This window comes from Hydra viridissima, unplaced genomic scaffold (genome assembly GCF_058129835.1).
Source record: "Hydra viridissima isolate aposymbiotic clone 2 unplaced genomic scaffold, HvirCarnegie_v1 scaffold_1, whole genome shotgun sequence".
NCBI classification, from domain to species: Eukaryota; Metazoa; Cnidaria; class Hydrozoa; order Anthoathecata; family Hydridae; genus Hydra; species Hydra viridissima.
The window spans coordinates 14,719,440-14,746,939 of record NW_028324300.1 but is presented as its reverse complement, the minus strand read 5'-3'; the positions used below and the strand labels follow the sequence as shown (position 1 = coordinate 14,746,939).

Below are 27,500 nucleotides of genomic sequence, written 5' to 3'. Positions count from 1 at the left end.
AGATGATAAATTTAGCATATCTCCTATAATGCGAAGATAAGCTCCAACTTGTTTCTGTTGCCTCAACTCGTTGTTAGAATTGATAATATTATTATTATTATTAAAACTAGAGCAACAATCTTGCATTATTGTACTGCAACATTCAATATTTGTTGTTACATTTTTGGAAACATTGGCATTATTAGCACCGCTAGAAGGCGATACAACTTTTGGTATGTTCTTTGTATGCGAAAATCCCATTTTCTAATAAATAAAAAAAACGTACAAGTCACAGGTTTTAAAACAAATTTTTTCAACAAGTTCTTTAACATTAAATATATTCTTTCACATATAACAAACTTACAATTTTAATAAACAGCTTTGCATTCCACTACATAAATTTTTTACTTTGATTGCTATTTTCCCTCGAAAAAATGTTCAAAACAAAACATCTTCATCACGTGACGATGGCTGGAAATTTAACCAATGAAAAAATAATCGATTGTTAATTAAACAATATATTCCTTATCAGGCTACTACAAAGCGCAATTTTTTATTATTTTTTGCCTAGTTAAGCTAAAAAAATGTGGCTGGTTACGTTCCACATGAGGTCGTAAACAAAGATGCTAGCTAAAAATATCGGTACCGACATTAGTCGGTCGAATATCTGTCTGTACTCAGCTTTCCAAAAATAAAGAATTACGGCGTACTACGAAATTAAAATATTTCTTCCTATAGTTGCTGAGCTACAGTTATAAATATGTTAGAAAATAAGATATGATCGATCTGCTTATTAAAATAATTGCTTGAAATCTAAATATACAAGAGTTTGTTTAAATCTCTGTGCAGAAACAATGTAACAAAATAAATGGCAAATGTATAACAGAATTTACATCACCATCTCAAAAAAGATCTTTAGATAATTCCTGTTTTTGTCTTAATGTATGCAATATCTGACACAATCAATAGGTCCGTGTTATCTAATTAGCTAGATACAGCTAATTAAGCTAAATTCCTACCAATTCTGTACTCTGTTGTTTTCTTCTGTGTATTATTTATACGTTATATGTATAACTATATTATGTGATATCTGATATGTTTTATGTGTATATAGATATATTATGAGTATATCTTTTATGTATAAATCGTATGTATATCTATATTAACACACACACACACACACACACACACACACACACACACACACACACACACACACACACACACACACACACACACACACACACACATTATGTATGTGTGTATGTATGTATGTATGTATGTATGTATGTATGTATGTATGTATGTATGTATGTATGTATGTATGTATGTATGTATGTATGTATGTATGTATGTATGTATGTATGTATGTATGTATGTATGTATTGATACATACATATTGATATGTATGTACCATATAGATACATACATACATACATACATACACACACACACATACATACATACATACATACATACATACATACATACATACATACATACATACATACATACATACATACATACATACATACATATATACATTTGAAAGCAATTATTGCTAAACTGATAAGCTGATTGATTTAGGGTAAAAACTTAGCTTTCAAGTTTACAACATAAAGTTTTGGAAATTTATTGATAATTGTAAGAAAAATAAAAACAGGAAAAATAAGTCAGTTATGGTTATACTAAGAAAGCAAATAATATAATCTACAGTTTGATTAAGAGGTAAAATTGGCTGTGTAATAATTAGAAATGGTAAGATTTAAATTAGGCAACAATGTAAAAGTGGATCATTTCAAAATATTTTCAATGAATTAGAAAGTCTTTTGAACAAATTTGATGTAAGAAAATTTTGAAGATGACAGTAATTAATAAAACAACACTTATTTTTACTTTTAGGTATTCTAAAAGTAAAAATAAAATCATCCTATGCTTAATTTTATCTTACACTGTAGTTAAGTATTAGTGCAGTTTACAGACTTTATGAATAAGCTTTAATTTTAAAGTTCTTTTTAATTTAAATTTTATTAAAATTGACTATGGATATTGATCTGTTACACAAGTAACAATTTGTTTTTTTGTTTTGTTTTTTTTGTTGTTGTTAAATGGGAAATCTGTAAATGCCATACTCTTTCATCTCACATGGAAGGAAGACTGTTTTTCAAACTAAATATTTGAAGCACTCATTTACAAATGTTGCTATAAAATCTTTTTAAATACATTGGGTTTTAGACAAATCTAGTTTAGATTTCTCACTAGTATCTGCCAAAGAACTGTTAAATAAATGAATGAACAATTTCAATAAAAATGCTAAGCAGACAAGTATCTAGCTTTTTCTTTATTATACTTAATTAGTAATAAGTTATTAAAATATGCATTTTTTAAAGATTCTAACAAATCTTATTAGTTGGGGCGGAACATTTTTCTAATATTTCAAAATAACTTTACTTTTCTGTATCAAAATATTTAGTATTTTCTACAAATAAAGTTTTTGTCGTAACTCTAATATATATACACACAAATACACACATGATTGAATTTAAAAATATACACAAATACACACACATGATTGAGTTAAAGAAATAATAGAATAGGGATTTCACTGATCTTTAATATCTTTTTTAGCATGATATGAAATATGTTTGCAACAACAGCTGTTAGAGCTAAAATTGATAATAATGTCAAGCATCACACAATATCATGTGTTCCAGAACACTCTGATTTTGAAATCTTTGAGAAAGAGAAGCAACTTTCTCCTTTACACCTGCTTGCAATCAATGGTAATAAGCAGTTGTTGCAACATCATTTAAGTTCTGGCAAATGGAACATAAACGAGGTTGATCATATGGGAAGAACACCTCTTATTTATAGTGTACTTGGTGATCAAATAGGTTGTGTGCTTTTATTATTAAAAGAAGGTGCAAATATAGATGATACTGATATCGATGAACGAACAGCTTTACACTGGGCAGCATATCAAGGAAATCATAAACTTGTCAAAATATTACTTTCTAAAGGTGCAAATAGAATAAGTCGTGATAAAGAAGGAAAAACCCCACTTCATTTTTCAACAAGTCATGATAATATAAAAGTTATGCAGTGTCTTATTAAATCAATGAAGAATGAAGAAATTGATGTTGCTGACTATAAGAAAATGACAGCTTTGTGTTGGAGTGTTTTTTATGGCCGAATTGATTATGTAAAACTATTGTTGCGACATGGTGCTTCAGTTATAAGCTTTGATAAAGAAGGGCGTACTGTTTTACACTGGTGTAGTGAAAATAAGGATGCATCAATTCTTAATATTCTTTTAGAAGAAGATAGCACAGCTTTAAACTGGCAGGATTTAGAAAGTCGATCTGCTCTACACATGTATGTGGGACAGTCCAGTTATTGCTTAGTGGAAAATCTTCTTACAAAAAAAGGAATTGATGTAAATATACGTGATAAGTTTGGAAGGACACCATTACACTGGGCTGCAGTTCTTGGGAATACAAAAATTGTGTCCCTTCTTCTTGATAATGGAGCAGATTATAACATAGGAGATAATAATGGTGTTCGCCCGCTGCAATATGCTGCACAAAACAATTTTTATGAAACTGTTAAAGTTATGCTTGAAAAAAAAGGTGTTAAAGATACACCCGATAATGAAAAAGGTACAGCTTTGATGTGGGCAGCTGTGAAAGGATGTGATAAAGTTCTTGACATATTATTGAGTACACAAGTTTCTCTTGTAAATGCCATTGATATTCATAAGCAATCTGCTCTTCACATGAGTACTCAAGCTGGTCATTTAAATTGTGTTAAGTTACTTATTAAATATGGTGCTGATGTAAATTTACCTGATGGCAAGCAGCATATTCCTCTTTTCTATGCATGTGCTTCAGGAAATACTGCAATTGTTAATGAATTGCTAAAGCACTGTTCCCCAAGAACTTTAGAAGAATGTGATTTAGAAGGTCGATGCCCCCTTCACTATGCAGCTATGGTTGATCGAACTGATATTATCAAAATATTAATGCAAAGTCAACCTAACCCAAATATTAAAGATAATGCAGGCTGCCCTCCACTGCATTTTGCTGCCTATGGGGGATTTGTGCACTGCATGAGTGTTCTTTTAGAAAATGGTGCAAATGTTAACAATCAGGATAATGAAGGGCGAACTGCTTTGCACTGGGCCTGCAAATCTGGATCTTTAGAAGCAGTTAAACTTCTAGTGTCTCGTTTTAATGCTAAAGTTAATGTTTTAGAATTCAATGGAGGTCAACTTTCTGCTTTGGATTACGCTTATCTTGAAGATCATCAGGATGTTGCATTTTATCTCACAGAAAATAATGCATACACTGGTGCTTTTCTCAAAGATTTTTCAGCAACTAAAATTCAGGCAGTATGGAAAGGTTATAAAATAAGAAAATTCATAGACAATTATTTTAACCCACATAAAAATTTTATTAATCTAGGTCTTAACAAATATAAAGAAAGTCATGTAAATAATCAAACTCTAAAAAGAAATTTGAAAGATCGTAAAATGTACCCTCCTAATCTTGACGACAGTAAGCTTCATTTTAAATCTGGCTCATATAATGCAAAGGAATTGGTGCTTGAGAATAGAAAAAGATCACCTAGTAATATTTCCATCCAAAGTGTATCACCAAAGTCTTCTTTATTTGGATACTCAAATGATAGGTTTTTAAAACCAGATAACCTACAAGGACCAAAATTTTCATTAGCTGATGATAATCCTTTATCATTGAGAAGAAGCAATCCTGGGTCAGTTGTCAGTGTTAACTTGTCATATGATAATTCTAAAACCTTTTATGATGAGACAAAAAGAGGAAGCAATGACTACTGGTCTTCTATTCTACAAAACCCAGATTCTAGATCAGCTAACAGTGTATATCAAGATTTGACTGATAATGGGATTCTGCAAGAATCAAGAATCCCAAAACTTTGTCTGCATGGTTTTGAGCTGGATAAGGTGCAAACAACTAAAGACTTAAGTCAAGTAAATACAAAGCTACATGTACCTCCCAATAATATTACAAATACAAAGAAAGGTATATTTTCAGAATCTAATGTAACTTTTCAAAAGTCTTTTTTACCAAATACATCTCCAAGTGTTAATGTAGTTAATAATAATTACTATAATAAATCATACAGCAGATATATCAACAATGAAATATCTTCAAAATACAGATCTCCTCTCTCTTCCAATAGCAGCATTGTATATGAAACAAAGCATAATTATTTGGAGGGTTCACTGAAATCTATATCAAAAGGTAGTGCCATATCTACACATAGTTCCAAAACTGCACAAAGTTTTAATGCAAGTTTATCATCGCCCCAAAATAGCTCTATTGTTTTTTTAAGCTGCACAAATGATATTAATAGCCCATGGAGTAAATTTAAAAGAGACCAACAGCGTGTCACTATAATCAGAAATAAAATCGACGCAGCAGTGAAGATACAACGTTTTTATAGGAAGTATTTAAAAAAAGTTCAAGTTTTAAATCATTACAAACTTCAAATAAAAAAATTTCATGTAAGTGAGCAAATAGTTGAACCTGTAAAGTCTCTCAATGTTAACACTGAAACTCTAGTTAGTACTAATCTTACACAAGATAGTTCATACAATGATGATATCTATGAAGTTGCTGCATTGGTTATTCAGCTGACTTGGAGAGAATACCTTAAAAAGAAACTTATGGGAAGTATATCAAGATATGAAGAAAGCAATGACACCTCATCTAATGATAGTTTTCAAAGCTCAGGTAAAGAATCTGAGACTTTTTTTGAAGAAAAATATGTACAAATAGCTAATAGGGAGGGGCTCCAAAATACATCAGAGCTTAAAAGTGAACATTCCAAAACACAGCTGAATGAAATTAATGTGTTTAAGAAACCAGTGAATGTGTCTGTTAAAAGAAAACGTCTTTTAGCTAGCTTTGCCCATCCACAGGAATCCCCCTATGCAGTGAGTTTAAGCAGTCAAATGAAGAATATTTCAAATGTGAAGGGGAATGCTAAATCAATTGTCCAACGTTCTAAGTCAACACAATAAATGTTTACCATTTTTGTATCTTTATTTAAAAATAAAAAGCTAAACAATAGTGTTTATTTAAATTTGACTAATTGTTGCAATAATGACTTTTTTTTTTTTTTTTTTTTTTTTTGTAATTGGAAGGCACCTTTTGAAAAAAAAAAGCAAATTTTTTTTTTTATTTTTATTTTTTTTTTTATTTTTATTTTTTTTTGAGGATTTTTAGACTTTTTTGTGAATATTTTGTTTTTTTCGAATTTTTTTTTAAAAAAATTAAATATTTATTTACATAGTCATAACATTTTTTATTTACTTTTAAAGTATTTACATTCTAAAAGAAAATATTTAAATGCATTCAGTATTTTAGTTATTGTATCATAAGTATAAACTTTTCATAAGAAAAGATTTTTTATTTGTAATACTTTTGGAGTTTGTCAAACCACATGAGGCTACAAGGAGGGTTTTTTTTTTACGTAAAAATCTCAAATGACATTTTTTCAGCTTAAACCTTTTTTTAAGTTTTGTCTGTAACTTTTTTAATTTTTTAAACATTTGTTGGAAATTTTATTTTTATATTGGGATTAATAACCTTTTTTTTTTTTTTTTTTTTAAATAGTATTTTTTATTGATGCAAGTTTCAAAATCTTTTAATGAATGTTTTTGTAAAACAAATTTTTTTCTTATCAAATTTATTACCTTGAATATTTGTGAGTTTTAATGTACATTGAATGAATATGTTTAAATATTTCAATCTATAAATAATATCAATACGCTACCCTAAATTTTTTGAATTTGAAATTACTTATATAAGTAAGTTATAAGAAGTTTTAATTTTTTTATATTTAACTGTTATAAGCTGTCAAACTTCATAAATTTTGTTTTTTATTACAAAATTTGTTTCTATTTATTTTGTTGAAAAATTCAATTTTCATTCTTTCTTTATTCAGACACAAATCTGTACAAACATTAAGTAATAAACATTTTAACGTAGAAATAACTAAAAATCTGTTCTAGAGTAATGTAAATATTTTTAAAGTTTTAAGTTAAGAAATTGATTCTCAGCTTTAAATTATTTATTTTTGGTTTATCATTATTGTTAGTAACTTTTTTTTGCTGATATTTACTTGCTATTATGCATTTAAGTGGCTTTATAATGATATGCCATGTTTGCTTCACCATGCAGCAGAATGCGCATTGCAGTTCCAAAGTTTCAGTCAATAATAAATACGGAGACATCTTACACAGTTAGTTCTTTTTCAACTCTCTCTGCTTCTTTCTTTTTTTAAGTTGTTTTGAAAGCTAAAAATTAAATTAATTAGAAATCTTTATAGTGGTTTGATTTTTTTCTGGTTTTTTTTATAAGCTTCAAGTTTTTTTTTTTTTTATTTAAGGTATACTGTATTGAAGTTATACATAATGGCAAAGTTACAAATCTGCAGAAGCGTTATAGTGAACTCTATGATCTGCATAGAAAGGTGAAATTTTTTCAGATGTGATAAAGTTATGAAAAGTTTGTATTTTATCTATTGACATAAATGATTATTTGATCTGTGTAAAGTAGATTTGTTTGGTTCTAGAATTATTATTTACACAACGGTTAAATTTTATTTAGCTTCAAAAAGCTTTACATGTTAAATTTGCATTTCCACCGAAGCGTGTTTTAAATAAAGACAAAAGTTTATTAGAACTGAGAAGACAAAATCTAGAATTGTTTTTACAGGTGAACTTAACATTTTAAAGCGTTCGCACATTATTATTTTTTTTAAGTATGTTAAATCTGAATTGATTTAGTGCATGATAAGTTTAAGGTGTAAAAAACTTGTTGTATATAAAGAATGTTATTGGAACAGAATGAATCAATACCAAGTTACTAAGTTGTGCGTTGCTAATAAGTCCTAATGAACTTTTGATTTTAGTATCTATTTGATAAAGAAAATGCTTAACATTTAAATATTCTTACATTAGAGATAGAAGAACTCACTTAAAGAGCAGAACAAAAACTTTTGAGAGCAAACTTTTGAGAATATGCAGTCAAATATTATTTATTAAATATAAATAATTTGCCTTAATTAAATGCTAACAAAAAAATAACTGGATGAAATCTTCAAAGCAATACATTTCTATGATTTTTTATTCATAGCAAAATAAATACACAAGAAGAAGTTTCTGTCATTAAAGTCATAAGTAATGATAAAAGTACCAAAGTTCAAAACTGAATATCTCAAAAACCAAAAGAGTAAAATTAAAGTCTTTTGCATTTCATTAACTATTTACTTAACAACTTAATTATTTTAAATTTTAAAAAAAAAAAGTATTGTCAGCTATATTTTCTAGTTTTGTCTTCAATCCTCTTATTAGAGTTTGTAAGAATGTTAAATTAATTTTCTTACGAAGAGGGACAGTCCATTCCTTTTCCATTTTGTATAGGCACACCTTTAGACACTTTTTGACATTAATGGTTATTGTAGATCTCATATGATCATCTTTTTCATAATGTTTGGCAATATCATAGGTGGGTGCTTTCAGAATTTTTGTCTACCAAAATACTGAAAAACTTTGTTCCTTCTATTGTATAATTTTCTAACAAAATAAATGAAGAAGAAAATGAAACACAAGAAGGAGCTGTATGCTGTTCTCAATTCAACATGTTTTTCTTCAACTTCAAACATTTTTTAAACTTTGTGATCAGAATTCTTCCTTGGCAAAGTTTTTTTTTTTTTTTTTCATACCAAACCATTAAGAGTGTTAGCAGAATTCAAATTTTGTTTTTAAAAACTTGTTTTCTTCATTAGGCTGTCTTAAATGAAGTGCAACATGATATGCCTGACCTTTTGCTTGACTTTCTGCAGCTCAACAATAATGAAGATTTTCAAAAGTAATGTTGTTGGTACTTACCAGAGTTTGTCAATTTTATTAAAAATGTGTATTTCAAATAGATCAATGCTAAAATCATGAGAATGCAATTGTGTATTTATTTACTGAAATTATCAATTTTTTGAGCAGCATTTAAAAACATACTAAATTTTTAAATGTCTTTTTTATCAAACATAAACAGCGAGTATTTACATCACATTTATAATGTGCATAAAAGCATCAGTCTAATACTTAAATATCATCCATTTTTTTGATTGTTCCTTAAAAAAAAAAAAAAAAAAATTTAAAAGAGAAGCATATTTAAATTGTCAAAGTAAATGAAAGGTTTATATTTTAAATATTGCCAATTCAAACATTTCTTTTAAATCTGGTCTTTATTTTGTTATCTTTCTTTAAAAATTCTCAAGGACCTTTCTTTTAAAAAATTTTTCTTTAAAAGCTTTAAAGTGTTTTGCACCAGTTTTCTGTTTGTAATTAAATTTCATATAATACTGGATATTAGTTTTTTAATCATTAAATCCTCTTGCCTATTCATTATAAAATATTTACATTCATTATATTTATATTCATTATAAAATATTTACATTCATTATATTTATATTCATTATAAAATATTTACATTCATTTTATTTATATTCATTATAAAATATTTACATTCATTATATTTATTTTGATCAATTAAAAGTTCAAGAGCTTAAATTTATGACATTCAATCAGTTGAAAAAGTTAGGATAATTTTTAGGACCAAAATATATGCTGAAGATTCCATTAAATATTTCTGTTTCCTAAATATTGTTGTTATTTTTCAAATGTAAATTATCTATTTGATTACAGCAACAATTTGGCACATGATGATAGTTGCGATGCAGTTTTAAAGTAAGCTTTAACAATTTTTTTTGTTTTTTTTTTTTGATAAAAGCAACTTTTAAATTCTGTTGTTTTAACTTAAATTTAATTTATTCAGTAGAACTGCGAAAAGCCTTAAAAATCATCAAGCTATGATATGTTTTAAAAATGATATTTACTTGCATGAGTCTGTTTGTGGTATGTCTTTTTGTTTTAGCAGAGTTTCATATTTTAAAGTATTTCTTTTTAAAGCTGTATATATAAAAATGTAAATATGCTGTGTTTTGTGTTTGTGAAGAGTTGTATTGATTGCAACTTAAGTAATCTTGTTTTGATTTTTCAGAATAATCTCATTATGACTGCTCTACAAATCAGTTTTTTTGAATTTCAGATAATATAGAAGAAAGTATTTTGCCTTGCATTATTATGAAAGGTTGTCTTGATGGAATATATCGTTAAAAAGGTATTCACAATTTCGACCATGAACCCAACAAGTGTTTAATTCTATTATCTTTTTTTTTTTTCACTTTTGTAATAGTATTTATTTATTGGCACTATTGCTTTACTTTTAGTATTGTGTATATAAGCTTATCTTTTGTTATAAATATATTTTTGTGATAAAATTATTTTTATTATTTAAAGAGGAGTGTTTTTATTGAGATTTTCTTTCAAAGTCAGATAAATACAAATAGTCAAGTAAAAATAAATTTATTCAAATTAATGTTGCAGATTTTGCTTTCATTTGAAATGATACAGCAGGACATTGCCACAAATCAGTGAAAATTTTTTTTTAGTCATGCTGTTTAATATAGTCTAAGAATTTTGTCTATTTGATTTATATAATAATAAAATAAAGACATGTAATTTTATTTTATATTTAACTCATGAAATTCTTTTTCAAAGAGATGTTTTTATGCAATTCATAGATTTTTCAATTATTTTTTAATTTTCTAAATTTTTCAGTTTCCGTATTGAAAACCGATTTTCTTTTTCTTTTTCCTTTTTTTTTTTTGTTCATCTTATTGATAAGGTTTTTAAAAAGCAAGATGGCAGATAAAATATCGGCTCCTCAGAAAGCGCGTATTGAGCGAAACCGACAGCGTGCATTGTTGCTCCGTTCTGCAAGACTCACCAATCATCCTTATATAAAAGCTAACAGTGAAGTTGCTACTGTTGTTGTGAATGGATCCAGGTTAATTGACTCAGGTGCAGGGTTTCTTATGGAGCCTGAAAGTGAAAACAATTTACAGAGCGATACGATTTCTCAAGAACCAGGTTAGCTTTCGGATGATTTGTAGCCTTTTTTGATTGTTTTGAATGTTACATAGAATACTGTAACCATCTTAGTTGTACTGGCAGGCATTCTCCTTTTTCAGCGCCATATTTAATTGGCAGTCAAGACTTATGTAAAGAGTGCTGCAAGAAATTTTCAGATTCTTTTTTGTTAAAGAACTTTGATTTAAACGTGTGCGATGGATGTAGGTAAATTACGCAAAATTGGTATGTGAGTTTTTTTTTTATACAATTCTGGATTGAAACAGATATTTTATAAAATTGATTAGTGCAAAGCTTGGGCCTGATTGAATAGCAATTTCGGATTCAACACACCGAAACTGCGAAAGACTAAAAAATTTTCTTTAATTTTGATCACAGCCCAGTGTTATTAACTCATTGTCAGATCTTAAACGCTAGAGTTGAAGAATTTACGGTCTTATATGATTTTTTTTTTTTTTTTTTTTTTTTTATTTTTTTTTTAATATTTATAGAGATAAAGATAAACACAAACTAATAACTAAAACTGATGCAAAACAGGTAAAAAAAAAAAATGTGTTTTTTTTTTTTTAAACTAGTTTATAATACGTTAGTAGTTTCTCGTCACGTTGTCATAAAAATTAAAGAGAAAAATTTAACGGCTTAATAAAACCATCTTTGTATTATGTACACTCTCAATCTCGATTTCATTCTTCCACTTTTTACTCCGGCGGTTGTTTTCGGTAGCTAAAGTTCCTGAAGAACTTTTTTTTCCTTCACTTTTGTTTTGTTTCGCTTTGTGCGGGTGTTACCCAGCAATTCTTTCCTTTAATGAATTCTTTTTCAAACATTTTTCATAATGACCTTTAATTGGTTTGCAACTACTTTTCAATACTTTTCTGTTCTTTACTTTAGAGTTACTGTTTAAAGGACTGTGACTTCGATGTTAGAGAGCCACCGCTAAAGTTTATCTTGAAGAAAAATCCACATAATGACCGTTGGGGAGACATGAAATTATTTCTAGAGGAACATGTAAGTTTTCGACACGTTTTAAAAATAAATCTGATAATGTGTATGATAGCGATGGCCTAAAGGAAATGGACCTCAAACCACTCGGAGCATGTTGGAGTTTCTTGCAATCATCAGAATAATGACACTCCATGTAGTCCTTATTGTCAAATTCTTGTTTAAAAAAAAAAACGGCAATTCTGCCTAAACTTTAAGTTTCTCCGTTAGTAACAAATAATGTAAAAAGTTAGTCTTTTAAAATAAATCTTTTAAAATAAATTAGTCTTTTAATTTATCTTTATATTCTTTTATACTTTATATTTAATTTATATACTTTATATTTAATTTATCTTTATCTCTATAAATTAGTCTTTTAATTAAAATAAAATTAGTCTTTTAAAATAAATCAAGTTTACAATAATTTAGATATGCAGAGTTGAAAAATTATTTCAAAAGAAGCAAATTTATTTGTATATAAACGTTTTTCACACTAAAAACTTTTGCTATGTTAAAACTTAAGTTCTTTAACAAAACTCAATAAATTTGTTTGTAAGGCTGATAAAGACAGGATTCTCAGACGTCCCTATTTTACGTAAGAGAGCGTAACACAAACTAATTTTAGAGCTATTATTTTTATTATGCTCTCCTCCGTAAAATATAGAGGTTGTACTTTATTATTATTACGAGCTGCGTGTGTATGAACACTTCATACGAATAAACAAACTGTAAATTTTATTCAAATTCTTGATAAAAAAATATTCTTAGTTTTTTTCGCATTTTCAGGCAAATTGAACTTTTAAAGAATTCATTTATTTTGCCCCCGACAACGTCACATATAATTGTCCATGCGCAAAAACAGGCGTGTCCAAGTTTTTGTGCAAAAATTCTAACGGTTATTACAGGGTGTCACAGACAGACATGTCTACTTTATTATATAGATAAATAGCTATAGAGGTCTCAACTATTCGGTTTTCACAGAAAAACAACCAATCTTTGATAAGTAATGATTATATATATATATATATATATATATATATATATATATATATATATATATATATATATATATATATATATATATATATATATATATATATATATATATATATATATATTAAATGACGACATCTTGTATGAGAGTTGAATAAATTTTATATATGAACATCAATAAATACGAATTCTCTCAATACTAATTTTTTTATTTTATCTAAGAAATTTTCGTTAGATTATTGATACTAGCATCTTCAGCTTTAATTACAAATTATAAATTAAATTACAAACGGAACGTCACTTTTTAATGGCTTCTTTAAAGTTATTTTTAATTGGGCTTCTTTAATATTACGTAGGTGTAAAAAATATGGCGTACAGAATTGCGTTTTTACATATTGACCGTCATCTAAATTCATACCTCCATTTTTAGGTCCGCATTTGTTGAACTGATTTTCGATTGCCTCTCGAACTTTTCTTTCAAATTTTTTAGGTTCTACTTTTAACGTCATTACTTGATCCCATTTTATACTACATGAGCATTTAATTTTATGATGCCCAATTGCAGATTGTTCTAATTTTTCTTCAAAAACATTTTTTTGGTGTTGTTTTGTTCTTGTTGCTATTTTCATTTTTGTTTCGCCGATGTCATTTTGTTTACACTCGCATTCTATTAGGTATACTCCGGGATGGCTATTTGATGGTTGTTTTATTTTGTTGCGTGAAGTTAGCAAAGATTTAAGATTTGCACTAGATTTAAAGACTGCCCTGTAACTTGCTTTCCTAAAGATTTTTCGAAGTTTTGGTGATAATATTAGGATCCGCGGTAGTGATATAGTTGGCATAGTTGCTTCGTTGTTAGATAAAACTATTTCATTAATTGAGTGTCGTTTTTTTATAACAATATTTGCAAGGTCTTGTAATTTCTTCTTTTCGTATCCATTTTCAGCAAACACATTTATTAGGAAATCGATTTCTTTATTTAAAAATTTTTTAGAGCAAATTGATGAAGCTCTATGAATAAATCCTTTAAATATTCCTTCTAAGATTTTTGGATCGTGGTTTGAATTGGGCTTAACCTGAATATTTGTTATTGCTTTTTTTCGATGTATGTTAAAATCATAATTACCTTTTTGATTATTTGTTATTCGGATGTCTAAAGAATTTAATCTTTTGTTTTCATCTTCCAATTCAATTGTGTATTTGATGGCATGATGTTGACTGTTTAATATTTGTTGAAAACGGATGGCATTATTTTTATTTGTAAATCTTGCGTGGCTATCATCTACTTATCTGAAAAACGATTTTATTTCTAACGGTGGATTAGAATGAAGCGCAATGCGCAATTTTTATATATATATATATATATATATATATATATATATATATATATATATATATATATATATATATATATATATATATATATATATATATATATATATAATTGTAATACATATACATGTTATACATAATATATGATAATAATTGATAAGCAGCATTTAATCTTGCAGTTCGATTTTTCTTTTTTAAAGGTTCGTGTCAGAGCTTTAGAAGTTTGGGGAAGCGAGGAGAAGATTGAAGAGCAGAAAGATTTAAGAAATGAAAACAAAGACAAATTAAAAGTTAAAAAATTCGAGAAAAAAATTAAAGGTAATTAAAGTAAAAAATTTTAATCGAAAAAAAAAAGTTTTTTGAGAGAGTTTTTCTGGTATACGTGAAAATTCATCCGATTACAACGTTCAGTGCGCCAATGTTCTCTTTCTTCAGATTTACGTGAAACAGTTCGAACGAGCACCTGGCACAAAGATCTTTCAAAGCATTCTCATGAGTACGACTCCGAGAACGAGGTTTATCACGAAGACGAAGATTTATATGAAAAAAAATGCAAAACATGTGATTATAAGTTGAAATATGAAAAAATGTAATGTGTTTAGTTCTTAATTTTTAAGAAATGCACATCAAATAGAAACTGTCTTGTTATTTTGTTTAAAGGCATTTTCTACTGATATAATTTTTTCGAGAGACGGAACGGAACAAAAAAAGTTATATGCATGCGTGTTTTGTTGGTTGAAACGAAACGAATTTGATGTGAAATTTTAAGTAAGTTCTACATGGAACAATTTCTGTTTCATGCCCCACTTTAAAAAAAACGCATCAGATCGAAGAACAATTTTTTTAATTACTATTTATGATTTTTGAATGTTTTTTTTAACCAGCTTATTTAATTCTATATTACATATAATTAAGTTTAAATTATTTGTTAAATTGCAAGCATTTCATGAAGTAACTCTCCTTTTTGTTTTATCTTTCTTTAGCTACGTCGCTTGGTTACCTCTCTCAACTTGAGGTAAATTTTAGCTACGTTGCTTGGTTACCTGTCTCGACTTGAGGTAAATTTTTGTCAGGAAAACTTAATATGAACAAGCACCCTAGGGATGTTTTTTATGCTCTTACCGAAAAAAGTGCTATCAACGGCAATTATCGGATTTGAATTCAAATATCTGTAATTTTTAGTGTTCAATCGCTGTTTTCGTTTCTTCAGGAAAAGTGTTTATCATACTTCAATTTTGGAACAGTTTTTTGGCGAGATAGTAGGTGAGATTTTTTGAAAAACTATTTGTAACATTTATATAACACATATATACTTTAAACTCTATTTGAACAATAATGATTCTTAGAAAATGTAGAAATGTACTACAAAAACGTTCAGAACGAAAACAACTAAAGAAGATTTCAAGGATATTGCAGGATTATGTGACATATCTTGTGCCATAGATCTACCGTCTGCTTCAATAGATATTGGTGACATTTCTCTAATGTAAGCACTCATTAAAACAACGACATCTTCGCCGGTGTATTTAGGTACAGATTTAAGCATATCAAAACCATCACCTCCTCCGAGTATATAATTCGGAGCAACAATCTAAAGTTTCCAGAAAAAAAAAATTCTAGCATGATGAGTTTTAAAAAAGTAATTTTTAGTTGTTAAATAAGTATTTAAATAAGAATAAAAGCAACAATAATCAAAATAGAATTAAGATAACGGAGAAATGGTACGCCTTCTATTAAAAGTAAAAATTTTTTTTTTCAGTGAATTAAAAGAAAAAGTTGCACCTTATAAACCTTTTTATTTTCAACATGTTCATATTTTGACGGAGAGCAGTGATTGCATAATATCATTAATTCTCTAATACGTCGGCCTACTGGGTTTCTGGGATTATATCGTACTCGAATGCCTAGATGATGTCACATAGATTCTTTTAAAATCTAATGTTACCAGCATTTTTAAATGATGATAAAAATAGATAAATAAAAATGAGACTTAAGAGGAAATTACCCGATACTTGTAAATACCTTCCTGCATACTCATCTACACCAGAAACTGACCATTCAAAAGCTTTTCTCAAAACAACTCCAGGTATGTGTGCTATATCAGCTGTATTACCAAATGGAAGTATTGTGTAAATATCTTCTAATGTGATCGATTCTATGCGAATTAAAGTAGTTTAACTTCTGATAATTTTTATGTCTATAGAAGTAAATAACACAAGAGCAAGTATCCCCAGTCATACAAAAAGAATATGGCGTACCATTTTTTTCTTTAGATATAGATGATCTTATGGACCCAGCATTCCATATAGCGGCGACTGGTGACTCTGAAGCAGAACCCTTGTGTTTCTCTTTGCTTAATTTGAGAATAGCATCGGCCAGCAAGTTGCCTAAATTGCAGTCCCGAATTCTGCATAACGGCTTAGCACCATTTAAAAAAACTAATGTTGTTCCAATATTTACCTAAAAAAGGTATTGCAACAAAAAAATAAAAAAATCCCATCACATAAAAACATTGAAACGGTGAAAAACAAGATACCGTTCTTCCTTTCAATATTGGAGAACTCAAGCTAGCAATCATATCCTTTACTAACGGATCTTCAGGTATAGAACTGTTGAGCAGTATTGGATTGCCTGACCAATATGTAGCTTTTCCTTCTTTGTCAAAATTAATATCAAGTTTTCCTAGATATTTTCCAAATGTAAAAGCTTGCACTACCAAACACTTTGAGCCATCTGATCGAGTTATGACATAAGGATACGGTCCTTCTACTGATTCAATAGAAGGGGGCTTTCCTAAAATACAACTACATTAGATGAATGTTGCTTAAATAAATTATTACAGGTCTTAACAATGGATTCTTAGAATATTGATTTAATTAAACTGTAAAAGGATTTCCTTCATTTTGAACAGAAGTTTCGATGTGATGTCACAAAAATTATTATTTACAAATTGATTCAAAATTACAAGCAACTTCAATTTAGTTTATGTAAATTTAATTAAATTTTTTTTACAAACAAAAAAAAAACCTGTATATAAAAAGGTGTTTGTGTGCCCACCAACCACAAGATCCAAATCATTTACTTCTGCTGCTACCCTTTTATCAGTCTCGAAACCTGCGTGACCCAACGCTATGATAATATGAACACCTTCACCTTTTAAACGAATTGCTTCTGCTTGTACTGATGAAATTATATCATGAAAACTAATGTTTGGACCTGGCCTAGACAACCTTAAAATGCAGTGTTTTAATTATTCTCGGGATCAGCATAAAGTTAGACTCAGCAAAAAGGGTTCAGAATAACATCATAAATTAAAAAGAAAAATAAAAGCAATAATTGCTGATGTCATCATAGTATTAATAATAGTATCAAAAATATTAGGTAGAAATTTCGTAAATTTTTCTCAATATCTTCAACAGTTGTTTTATATAACAGCTACTGTAGACTTAAAAATTTTCCAAACAACTCAGAGGTTCAGCTTATTAAGAACACATGGATGCAAATAAAAGTAAAGTTGTATAATCAATATGGGAGCAGCGTATCACTTTTTTAACCCTTTATAACTGAGTTTTTATGGAGGCAAAGGGTTGGTTAAAACAGGCTACGTAAATTCAAAGATTAAGTTTTTAATATGTATGTTTTGCAGCATAATTTATTTTTAGGGTTTTTGTTAGGTAACTTATTTTGAAAGTATTTTTTAAAGTAGTTAAAGTAAACAATTATTTAAATTTAGATAATTAAGTTTAAATTAAGTAAAAATAATTAAAGTGAATAGTTAAAGTGAATAACATAATACACTGGCATTAAAGCAAAGCATAATTATCTGCTCAGAATTCTTAGAACCTGCTCAGAATCTTAAAACAATGAAAATCAATAAATTTTGATTTAATTAATAGGCAAAAATTATTATTTAAAAGATTAATACTTAAATAATTGATATCTAAAAAAATATTTACTTAAGTAATTTACTAATTTAGTTAATTTTAAAAATTTTGATATTATTTTCACTTTTAACAAAACAACGAACTTTGCGATGAAATTATTACTTTTCGTTTCTGTTTCCTAATATGCTATGCTAAACTAAACCCTTATCAGATGATGTTATTCACATGTATCCATTTTTGACCTTAAGTAGCAATTTTCTTTTGAAAACTTGTTAAATTAAATAAAAGAGCGTCACCAATCTCTTTCATTTTACAAAAATTCATATATTAAAGAAATTAACAAACCATGATGTTTCAGGAGTGATGTATCCAATCACACCAATTTTTACACCGCTTCTTTGAAACACTTTGGATTTTGCAAAAAGAGAATTCTCAGGCCAATTTGTAACTTTACTAACATTCATATTTGCAGAAAGAATAGAAAATGTTGCATTGAGAATAAAGGGTATGAGATCTTCAACTCCATTATCAAACTCGTGATTACCAAGAGCCTGGAAAACATTTGTATGCATTATATAAATCTAAATAACTTCTATGAGATTATTTCTTTCAACCATTCTGTAAAAATATTTTTTCTAATAAAGAAGTACTTTTATAAAATATCATAACACTCTGATGAAATAGTATATGAAATAATATATGTATAACATATGTCGTATATGAAATATTATGAAATAGTACTTAAATAAAATATCATAAAACTGTTTTGTGATTGCTTGTATAAATTTTCACTGTTTATGCTGTGAAGGCCATCTTGACTCTACAGGTTAAAATAGGTTTTACATTTTTAATGTTTACATTTTTCAAATGTAACAAAAAAAAAGTACTAAAGATAATTTGACATTTGTTTGTTTTTGGCAAGAATCTGACTCTTAAAAAGCATGAACCAAATTTTTTTTGAGACATTAGTTTAAGTTATTGGATAGAAAGATTAAAGATGAAGAAATATCATCAAATTGATTTGGAGAAATACCAGCATATATAGGGTAAAAAGATTTTTAGTTCAATAAAGATTTTACTGAAGAAAATCTACTTTTTTTTAAGACTAAAAGTTAACTAAATAAAAACTTTGTGAAAAGTTTTTACTTAGTCTTCTTTTATCATTTAATTAACACTTATAGAACTTTCAAAAGCTCCATCAAATAAGTAAATTTGCTGGGGTTTAGTGCAAATGTTAACCGGTAGTTTTTGTTTTAAATAGTCAAAGATATGGCTCATGATCCAGAAATAATCAGATGCTCATTCCTATTTTGCTCTTTCTTTTTATTTATTAAATCTGAAATTGAAAGAAATTCTCAAATACCTACTGGTTTTGAAAAGGTTTATTAAAATGCTGAAAATATTTTTATCCTCTAAAATACTTTTAACTTTAACACGATCCATCTCCTCAAAGATGCTACACAAATCTAGGCAACGTGAGCTAATTACTTTAACTGGTGTCATGAAGAAAAGAATGGTAAATGTACGATATACAATGTAAATAGTGAAATAAAAGTCATAAAAATTTTTTGAATGGAGACCCTTATTTGATGCTAAGAATTTTTTATTTTTTTTTTATTATTATTATTGATTAACCTAAAGGATTAAACATGCTTGAAAAGGACAACTTTCACTTTCACTCCTGCGTGCACAATTTTTAGGTTAAACAGTTTTAAACGTTTGTGAGAACCCAAAAGTTAACCAACTTCGAAAATTTTTAAAAAATATTTATCTAATATCATTTGATCCATGATTTAAAGGGGCTTTTTTTTTTTCAAAGTACTTAACTTACAAAAAGGTTTCAAAAAATCAGAAAGCCAACCATTTTTTTAAATTTAAAAGTTTATAATGTACTTTGGAACATTGAGTTAATAAACATTGGTATGCACATATAATGTATTCACCACAAGTATTCTATATTGAGGGTTGTCTCTGAGTTGGTCTTATATAAAATAACTCATATAATCTACTGCGTATTGTGGTTTTATTACTTAACAGTGGTTAAATGTGTATTCAGTATGCGTCCCCTCGAAAATTATATATTACAATTTTCTTTCAGATAAATCAATAATAATTTTATTACTATAGTTTGTTTGTTTATTTTATTACTATAGTTTGTCTGTTTACGGTTTTGTTAAGCGTGTCGCTTCTTACTACATATCATACGCCTAACATTCAGTTGATTGGATCTGTTGTTTTTTGTTGCAAAATGTTCACCGCAACTTTTCTCTGGGTCTCAAACAACTTTTTGCTCTCTGTCACTTTGATGAATAAGTGAGCCTTAAATAGAACGTTCACAACGGTACGGCAGGCCATGAAGTTGGTGGCTTTAGGTGCATCTACATTTCGTCAGGTTAGAATTATTTTGTTCAATCTCCCATTTTAAACGTTGGGAGAAAATGAGTTGTTAATTTTAGTAAGTAATAACTACTTCTAAAATACACTTTATTTTCTAAATTTTTTTTCTAAATGATTTAACCAAATTATTTAAAAAAAGAAAATTGTGCAAAGGATTAGTTATTATATTAGTTATTAGTAGTAATATACTGCAGTCTATTATATGTATTTTTACTATAATATTGTTTTTGCAACAATCAGCTTTTGGTGGGCTCAATTTTTTGATGATGCGCGTGGCACTGTAAACAAATCGTTGACAACTTTGACACTGGCAAGCCTCCTTTGTCTAACTGCAGAGTGAATTCAATACATTCAGTAAGTTCTGAATGTTTTTCAATAAGTAACAGGTTCACATTGTTATCTATTGTTACATCCTTTAGCATTTCCAAATCTTGTTCATCTGGGGTTACTGTACAGTTACCACATGTATATTTTACATCGTTCTTAGGGATGATATTAAGTTTCAGTAACTGGTGGAGTCAATATTCCTTAAGAGCAGTTAAAATATCACTGATGCTGATGTAAAAGTTACCACCAAAACGCTACCTGGCCTGCTCGAAGACCTTCTTAGTGGATCTTATGAAAAAAAAGCTGGAAGCTAAGAAAAAAAAAGAGCTGAAGAAATGGTTAACATTAAGTTCAGTCAATGCAGCCATGTTGAATTTGATTGTTACAACTAACGCGTAGGTTGTGAACTTGGACAGCTTACAACATCTCCTTCCAGTCCCCTTCTCATCTACATTACTGACAATTTCACAGATGGCTTCCAACTGTTTAAAACTGTCGCAATCAATTTTTTAAGGTTCTCACCAGCTATTTCGGAGTTTTATGCAACTGTATTTGTCCTTGACATCCATCATTTTGAATCAACTTGTAATAAGCTGGAAAAACTTTAATGTACCTGGTTGAAATTCGAAATTTTTCTAAACTGTTTTAAATGCTTTTACCATGTGTACCAGTAAATTACTCTATAAATTTGTATAATCTTTTGGAATACAGCAGTAGGTGTTTTGCTGTCGATTTCATACAGATTGTGGATGTCTTTCCGGCAGGCTTTATACTCTGCCCAATTGAACTGAAACGATAACTCCTAATCTGGTTTGGTTTTCCAAATGTTTTTGATGTTTTTAAAATGTGAAAATTTTCATGTAGCAGATACATTTACAGTGAATCATTCAAAACTTGAGCAATTTCTGGGCATCCAAGATCTTTCCACAGTCACTGATTTGATACCGGTTGACCACTTCTGTTTTTAACTTTTACTTCTAAAAGGTACTCCTGCAACTATTTTGAATCCAGTTTTGCAACAGGAAGAGCACCACAATGGCACACCAGCTCGAATGCATCTCAACTCTATTGCTCGAATGCACCTCAACTCTATTGCTCGAATGCAATAGAGTTGATACAATAGAGATTACAACTCCATCATTGTTATTGGTTAAGTGAGGGTAACGTTTTTGCAACTACTGAATGAAAGACTCAAAATCATGCATGCTGTTTTCCTGAATTTGGCGTTTAATGTCTTGTAGCATTCGGTGTTAATGAAGTCATTCGTTTTTTCGGCTGTGATTGCTTCAGACAGAACTTCGAAATACCAGGAACAAGTGATGGAAGAGCTGCTGGATAATTTCCTCCTATTGAAACAACCCATTTTCAGTCAAAATGTGAGGCAAATCCATATAAGTCACAACAAGCATTTAGAATGGATCCAGCATTAATTATTCCATTCATCTATCACGTTCGCTTTCTTCTGTGGGAAAACGAACTACTCGAAAATAGGGGGTTGTCCACGTTAGTTTCCATAAACACCGTAAACGAAAAATCTTACAGGAATCCTACCAGAAACTTCTTATAGCTTTTTTAACATGAACGTTTTACAACTGAAAAATCATGAAAAGGTTTTAAGTACGTTCATACAATTCATGTATGAACCAAACCTTAAACCAAATCCAAATCTCAAAAACCTTTTCTTGATTTTTATTTGAATAATTCTAATTTAGCTAATCTTACATATTTAGTTAATTTCCTAAACAACTATTGTTAACAACATGTTTGCCATTCAAGAACAATCAGGAGGTTGATGTTGAAACAAAATACGTACGTATTTACGAAAACGTTTTTTTCGTACTTCACGAAAAAAATCAATTTAAAAATTTTTAAAATTTGCTATGCTTGACTTGCAGCAGTAACGTCGAACAAGAGAATACTTTAGTTCTTCGGAGTAACGAACATGTTATGGATTTAGATCAACTAAATATATCACATTACTTGAAACACATTGTTATTCGAGACAGACACCAAGGATGATTTTAAAGAATGAAAGTCCAAAAACTTGTTTCCACGTAAAATATTGAAGATCAGCTCGCTTTTCTTTGCTTATTCAGTAGAAATATACGGAGATAATCATATTTCAGTTGAAATATGGAGATAATTATATTTAAAGAAATAAATCATTATATCGAAAGAAAAAAAAAAGAAAGTAGAACCTTGTAAGCCTCATACTATCCTGCAAACTAACAGATTCAAACTAGGAAATGTCATCATCCTGTTCGGCCACCAAACGGGTAATTTCAAAAAATTTTTGGGGCCCAAACCTGTTTGGGTATAGCCCCGTTAAATAGCCGATAGCCCGAATTAATGATCGAATGGGTTAGCGGGTAAAGAGAATTAAGGAACCGTAACCGATAAATTATCGGGTACCCCGTTCAAGTATTGACTTTTTTAATATTTGAAAACCCGCATCCATTCAGTTTTTGGCTTCATCACCGTTCCGCTCCCGAAAATTATTAAAAGTTTGCAGCAGATTAATTTCTCTAACAGTTAATGAGTTCCTTTTTTGAAATCAGTTGGTTCCTGAAAATACTGCGAAATGAGGGAGCGTTTCTGTCATTCACCTCCTTTCTCACTTCCTTGAGTACGGGAACGCTTCAGTTTTGAACGGTCAACTAAGATGAAAAATTTAATAAAAACTTGCCAATCAGATTGCACAAGTAGCACGACAAAATATATCAAATTTTGTTTAACCGCCTAAACGCCAAGTGAAAATGGGATTATTGCAACTATTGTGGTCCTCTTTCGCTAACTTTTTTAGAAATACCAATTATTTTTGAAAAAAATGGACCAATGGTAACCCTAAGATCTGTTGTACTCACTTAAGTTGGGACAAAATCCTGCTGCAAGAACAAAAGTTAATTACGATATAAAGAAGAAGTAAATTGGTGCAGTAAGCAACACAGTTTTTTTTAAATTTCCCGTTTATTTGTAAGGCTTAATTGAAATAAAGAGCACTTTTTTTATCTTTTGAATTTCAAATTATGCAAAAAACAGCCACAGAATACCCGACAACAGAAACATTCGGGTATTATTTTGTTAATGGGTAATCGGGTTCGGGTACCGATAGAATCAATAGCTTTCGGGTACCGATAATTAAATTTCCCTAAAGATTGAGTTGGGTCGGGTATGAAAAATTTCAATTACCCGATCTTATCGGCGTAATTGGGTAATACCCGTTCGGATAATCAGTGTCCGATAAAATATTTTTTGGCTCTTAACGGTGCCCGGTACTCGTTCGGATCGGGTCTTATTCGGTTTCTATCGGGAACCGGACATTCCCTAGTTCAAACTAAATTAATTACCAGCAAACCGCAAACAATTAATAAGTGGTTTTTGATCTATTAATATACATGAGGTTAACCGATCAGCTTAAAAAAAGAATTCAGAGCGCGTATCCGCTAGCACATAAATGAGTAAATTACCATTGCATCATAGCGATCCAGGTTCATAAAGGTGACAGCCTCAAGACCTTTGTACACTCCAAACCAAGTTGTTCCTTGGAACTGATCTCCTCCGTCAAGTAAAATTGTATTGGTTGAACCTTCTCGAACTTCTTTTATCATCTAAAAATGTAATAAAAATGGTTTTCAATTTTGGAAAAATATCTTCCACCGTTTTGGACTGAAGAATTTGTTTTAGAAAAAGAAGAAAATTAGATCAAAGATGTTGTAAACAGGATCTTCAGGCTATTCTTATAATCAGTGATTGGAATGGTTTTTCTTACAAGTAATCAATTTGGCAAGATTGCCTCGAAGTTCTGCAATAAAGCTAAATAAATTGAATACATTTGTTCAAATAAAAAACAGGAAAACAAAGAAAGATGTAGATTGATACCTATGCTATAAATTGGAATGCTATTCATAAATTATATAAAAATTCAAGACTCCAAAAAAACAATATTATTCTATTCAGAAATTATACAAAAATTAGTTACGATTACTGATATGAAATTTATTGTTTGTATGATCTTAACTTATATGGGTATTTTAGAACAATTACGTTGAAGGTTCTAGTAGGAGTCAGTGTTTTGCACACTGTTTGTCTCATCTACTTTGATATCTTTTCATCTTGATGGAACCTCTCACTCAAATCCCAAAAAGTTTCGGAAAATCTGTAAATGGTGCACCAGGCAGAATCCTCAACATTGGTCATCAATGTTTAAAAATTTAAACTATTTATGAGTTTAAGATTATTAATGAATGCTTTGTTTTTATTTATACATTTGAAAGTGAAATTGAATATCACATCAACATTAAAGTTAATTAGGTAATTTAACAAGGGGTGGCTTAGTGCAGTATTTGTACAAGTAATCACTCAATAAACAATTTTCCCACACAGTAATAAGTAGAAGCTTTTTCCTCCTAAATCAAATTGATAAATTCATTTAAGAAGAACATTATTTCTTCTTTTTTTTTTTTTTTTAGTGACTTTATCAGCTGGGAAGTTTATTATATAAGCGTCTAAATATTTTCGTACTTTTTAAAGCAAAACAATAAAACATACTAAAGAAGATAAAATTGAAATAAATTTATGGGTTTTTTCTTCTCTTTTTAAAAAGAAGTGTAGTGGTACCGACGTGCTGTGTTAACTGAGTTAAGAATTCTTAGCAGCGTCGAGTTATGTTTTTACCAACAATACACTTTTTTACCAACAAAGCTAAAACCCGGGAAAGGTGGGGTAAATCAACCCTAAAAAACCTTTTACTGACGGGTCTGCCTTGCTTTCAGTTTGTCAAATTAACCAGCTAACAGAGGGTTTAAAAAATTCTTTATAATATGCAGATTTGTGCTCAATTTATGTCACAAATAACTATTGTGGCTAAGGCTAAATCGATTTTTTAAAATAAAAGAAAATACAAAAGAAAATGATGAACTTAATTGTTGGAAATTTATTTTATCCACATTAATACACTACCTTGTAATAAGCAAATGAAGTATACCGTGTGTCTCCTTGCTACTCCACCGTAGCATCTTCCTGCTAATTTGTCATTGTCACTGCATCTTCCACCATTAGTGTTCAGTTCTTCTACTCTGGAATGGACGTCATTTGTGTGCAAAACAGTGAGATTAAATTCAGCGCAGACAAACTCCATCGTCATAAAAATGACTTGGGCAAAAGATATTTTTACCATTATCTAACTGATATAAAATATTTTAAAGAAAAAAAATAGAAGTTTCTAATTGCATAAAATAAATTTTTTCCTTAACATATATTTAACATATATATATACATATATATATACACACAAACATATATATATATATATATATATATATATATATATATATATATATATATATATATATATATATATATATATATATATATATATATATATATATATATATATATATATACACATATATATACAGTATTAGACAAAACATTTGCAACCAAATAATGCTAATTTAGTTTCTTTATATAAAAGTGCTGCATTTTTTCAATTTAGAGAAATAACTATGTAACTATTTAGAGACAAAGTAGAACTTATTCAAGTAAAACTTATTCAAGTTTTATTCATCACAAAGTTTATTATTTGTACACGAAAATTAATAAAATAATCAAAAGTATTAAAAAAAGTTGATTTCCTTCTGGACAAAACAAGTGCAACTCGATAAAATGTTAACCAAGCTGTATTTCGCTATCAATATTTCGTGGCGATTCCTTTGTTGTCGATCACAGCCTTACATCTTCGAGGCATAGATTCGATCAGGTGATCGATGAAACTTTGTGGAATCGCTGCCCTGGCCTTTTTGGATTTGTTCAAACAGTTGATCCTTATTACGAACACCTTCACGATTAATTCTGCGGTTGACGATCTCCCTCAGGTTCTCGATAGGGTTGAGATCCGGAGATTGAGGCGGCCAATCCATCACCGATAGGTGGTTGTCTTGAAACCACTGCTTGACTACTTTTGCAGTGTGTTTTGGATCGTTGTCTTGCTGAAAAACCCATTTTATTGGCATATTCTATTCAGCATGAGGTAACATAACATCTTTCAGGATGGTTTTATACATGAAACGGTCCATTATTCCATCGTTTCGATGTATTGGACCTAGACCGTTAGCAGAAAAACACCTCCAAACCATTACATTGCCTCCAACATGCTTCACGGTCTTGTAGCAGTAACGTAAATCGAGGCGTTTTCCGGCCGGTCGACTTACACGGCAAATGCCATCGCTCCCAATGATGTTGAACTTTGATTCATCACTGAACAGGACAGTTCGCCATTTCTGCACATTCCAGTCAATATGAGATGTAGCAAACAGGAGTCTTTTCTTCTGGTTTTTTAGTGAAATCAGCGGTTTCTTTGCAGGGCGTCGAGAAAACAATCCGGCTTCAACAGCACGTCGTCTGATTGTTCGGTCCGATACAGGCAGCTCTAATTGCTTTTGTATCTCGACTGATGATATCCAGGGATCCTTCTTGACGGATCTAACGATCATAGAATCCTCTCTAGAAGTGGTGGAACGCGGTCTTCCACCTTTATTATCTGCTGCCAACTTCCCCGTAGAACGATATTT

At 29.4% G+C, this 27,500-nt stretch overlaps 3 protein-coding genes and 1 long non-coding RNA gene across 8 annotated transcripts in view; 2 read left to right on the top strand and 2 right to left on the bottom strand.

Annotated features, from left to right (window-relative positions):
* LOC149893496 (uncharacterized) overlaps positions 1–523 on the bottom strand; it is an 810-nt gene extending 287 nt beyond the window's left edge. The window contains exons 1-2 of the long non-coding RNA XR_016452566.1: positions 344–523; positions 1–243 (exon numbers count right to left, since the gene is read on the bottom strand). The exon at positions 1–243 is cut by the window's left edge and continues 287 nt beyond it. This is a non-coding gene — a long non-coding RNA (uncharacterized LOC149893496). The remainder of the gene's footprint in view (positions 244–343) is intronic.
* Positions 524–2,532: 2,009 nt separating this feature from the next.
* Positions 2,533–10,292, top strand: LOC145201677 (uncharacterized). Its single transcript, XM_090067487.1, has 8 exons — positions 2,533–6,040; positions 7,180–7,266; positions 7,414–7,497; positions 7,635–7,742; positions 8,815–8,897; positions 9,731–9,772; positions 9,861–9,940; positions 10,134–10,292. Exons 1-8 carry the CDS (start codon positions 2,621–2,623, stop codon positions 10,199–10,201), a joined length of 3,972 nt encoding a protein of 1,323 aa, XP_089923613.1. The 5' UTR covers positions 2,533–2,620; the 3' UTR covers positions 10,202–10,292.
* A 405-nt stretch (positions 10,293–10,697) lies between these two features.
* LOC145188337 (DNA repair protein complementing XP-A cells homolog) lies at positions 10,698–23,122 on the top strand. Of its 3 annotated transcripts, XR_016452547.1 has the most exons (11): positions 10,698–11,017; positions 11,119–11,224; positions 11,509–11,554; positions 11,909–12,025; positions 14,524–14,641; positions 14,759–14,912; positions 15,307–15,381; positions 15,506–15,586; positions 20,361–20,599; positions 20,845–20,958; positions 21,092–23,122. XR_016452547.1 is itself a non-coding variant. In XM_090087612.1 (6 exons), the coding sequence occupies exons 1-6, from the start codon at positions 10,789–10,791 to the stop codon at positions 14,914–14,916; spliced, it is 774 nt and encodes a 257-aa protein (XP_089943738.1). In that variant the 5' UTR covers positions 10,711–10,788; the 3' UTR covers positions 14,917–14,960. The 3 variants fall into 3 exon arrangements, 1 of the variants encoding a protein (XP_089943738.1); XR_016452546.1 differs by lacking the exons at positions 20,361–20,599; positions 20,845–20,958; positions 21,092–23,122 and adding an exon at positions 15,670–16,761 and having other exon boundaries at positions 15,534–15,586; XM_090087612.1 differs by lacking the exons at positions 15,307–15,381; positions 15,506–15,586; positions 20,361–20,599; positions 20,845–20,958; positions 21,092–23,122 and having other exon boundaries at positions 10,711–11,017; positions 14,759–14,960.
* The window catches only part of LOC145187572 (snake venom 5'-nucleotidase-like), a 17,434-nt gene continuing 5,565 nt past the window's right edge, over positions 15,632–27,500 (bottom strand). For all 3 annotated transcript variants that reach the window (XM_090087292.1, XM_090087298.1, XM_090087306.1), the window contains exons 2-10: positions 25,916–26,114; positions 24,399–24,539; positions 18,553–18,758; positions 17,351–17,553; positions 16,860–17,116; positions 16,582–16,783; positions 16,329–16,478; positions 16,106–16,227; positions 15,632–15,914 (exon numbers count right to left, since the gene is read on the bottom strand). In XM_090087292.1, coding sequence (XP_089943418.1) covers positions 15,666–15,914; positions 16,106–16,227; positions 16,329–16,478; positions 16,582–16,783; positions 16,860–17,116; positions 17,351–17,553; positions 18,553–18,758; positions 24,399–24,539; positions 25,916–26,107 — 1,722 coding nt within the window. In that variant the 5' untranslated portion in view covers positions 26,108–26,114 and the 3' untranslated portion in view covers positions 15,632–15,665. The remainder of the gene's footprint in view (positions 15,915–16,105; positions 16,228–16,328; positions 16,479–16,581; positions 16,784–16,859; positions 17,117–17,350; positions 17,554–18,552; positions 18,759–24,398; positions 24,540–25,915; positions 26,115–27,500) is intronic.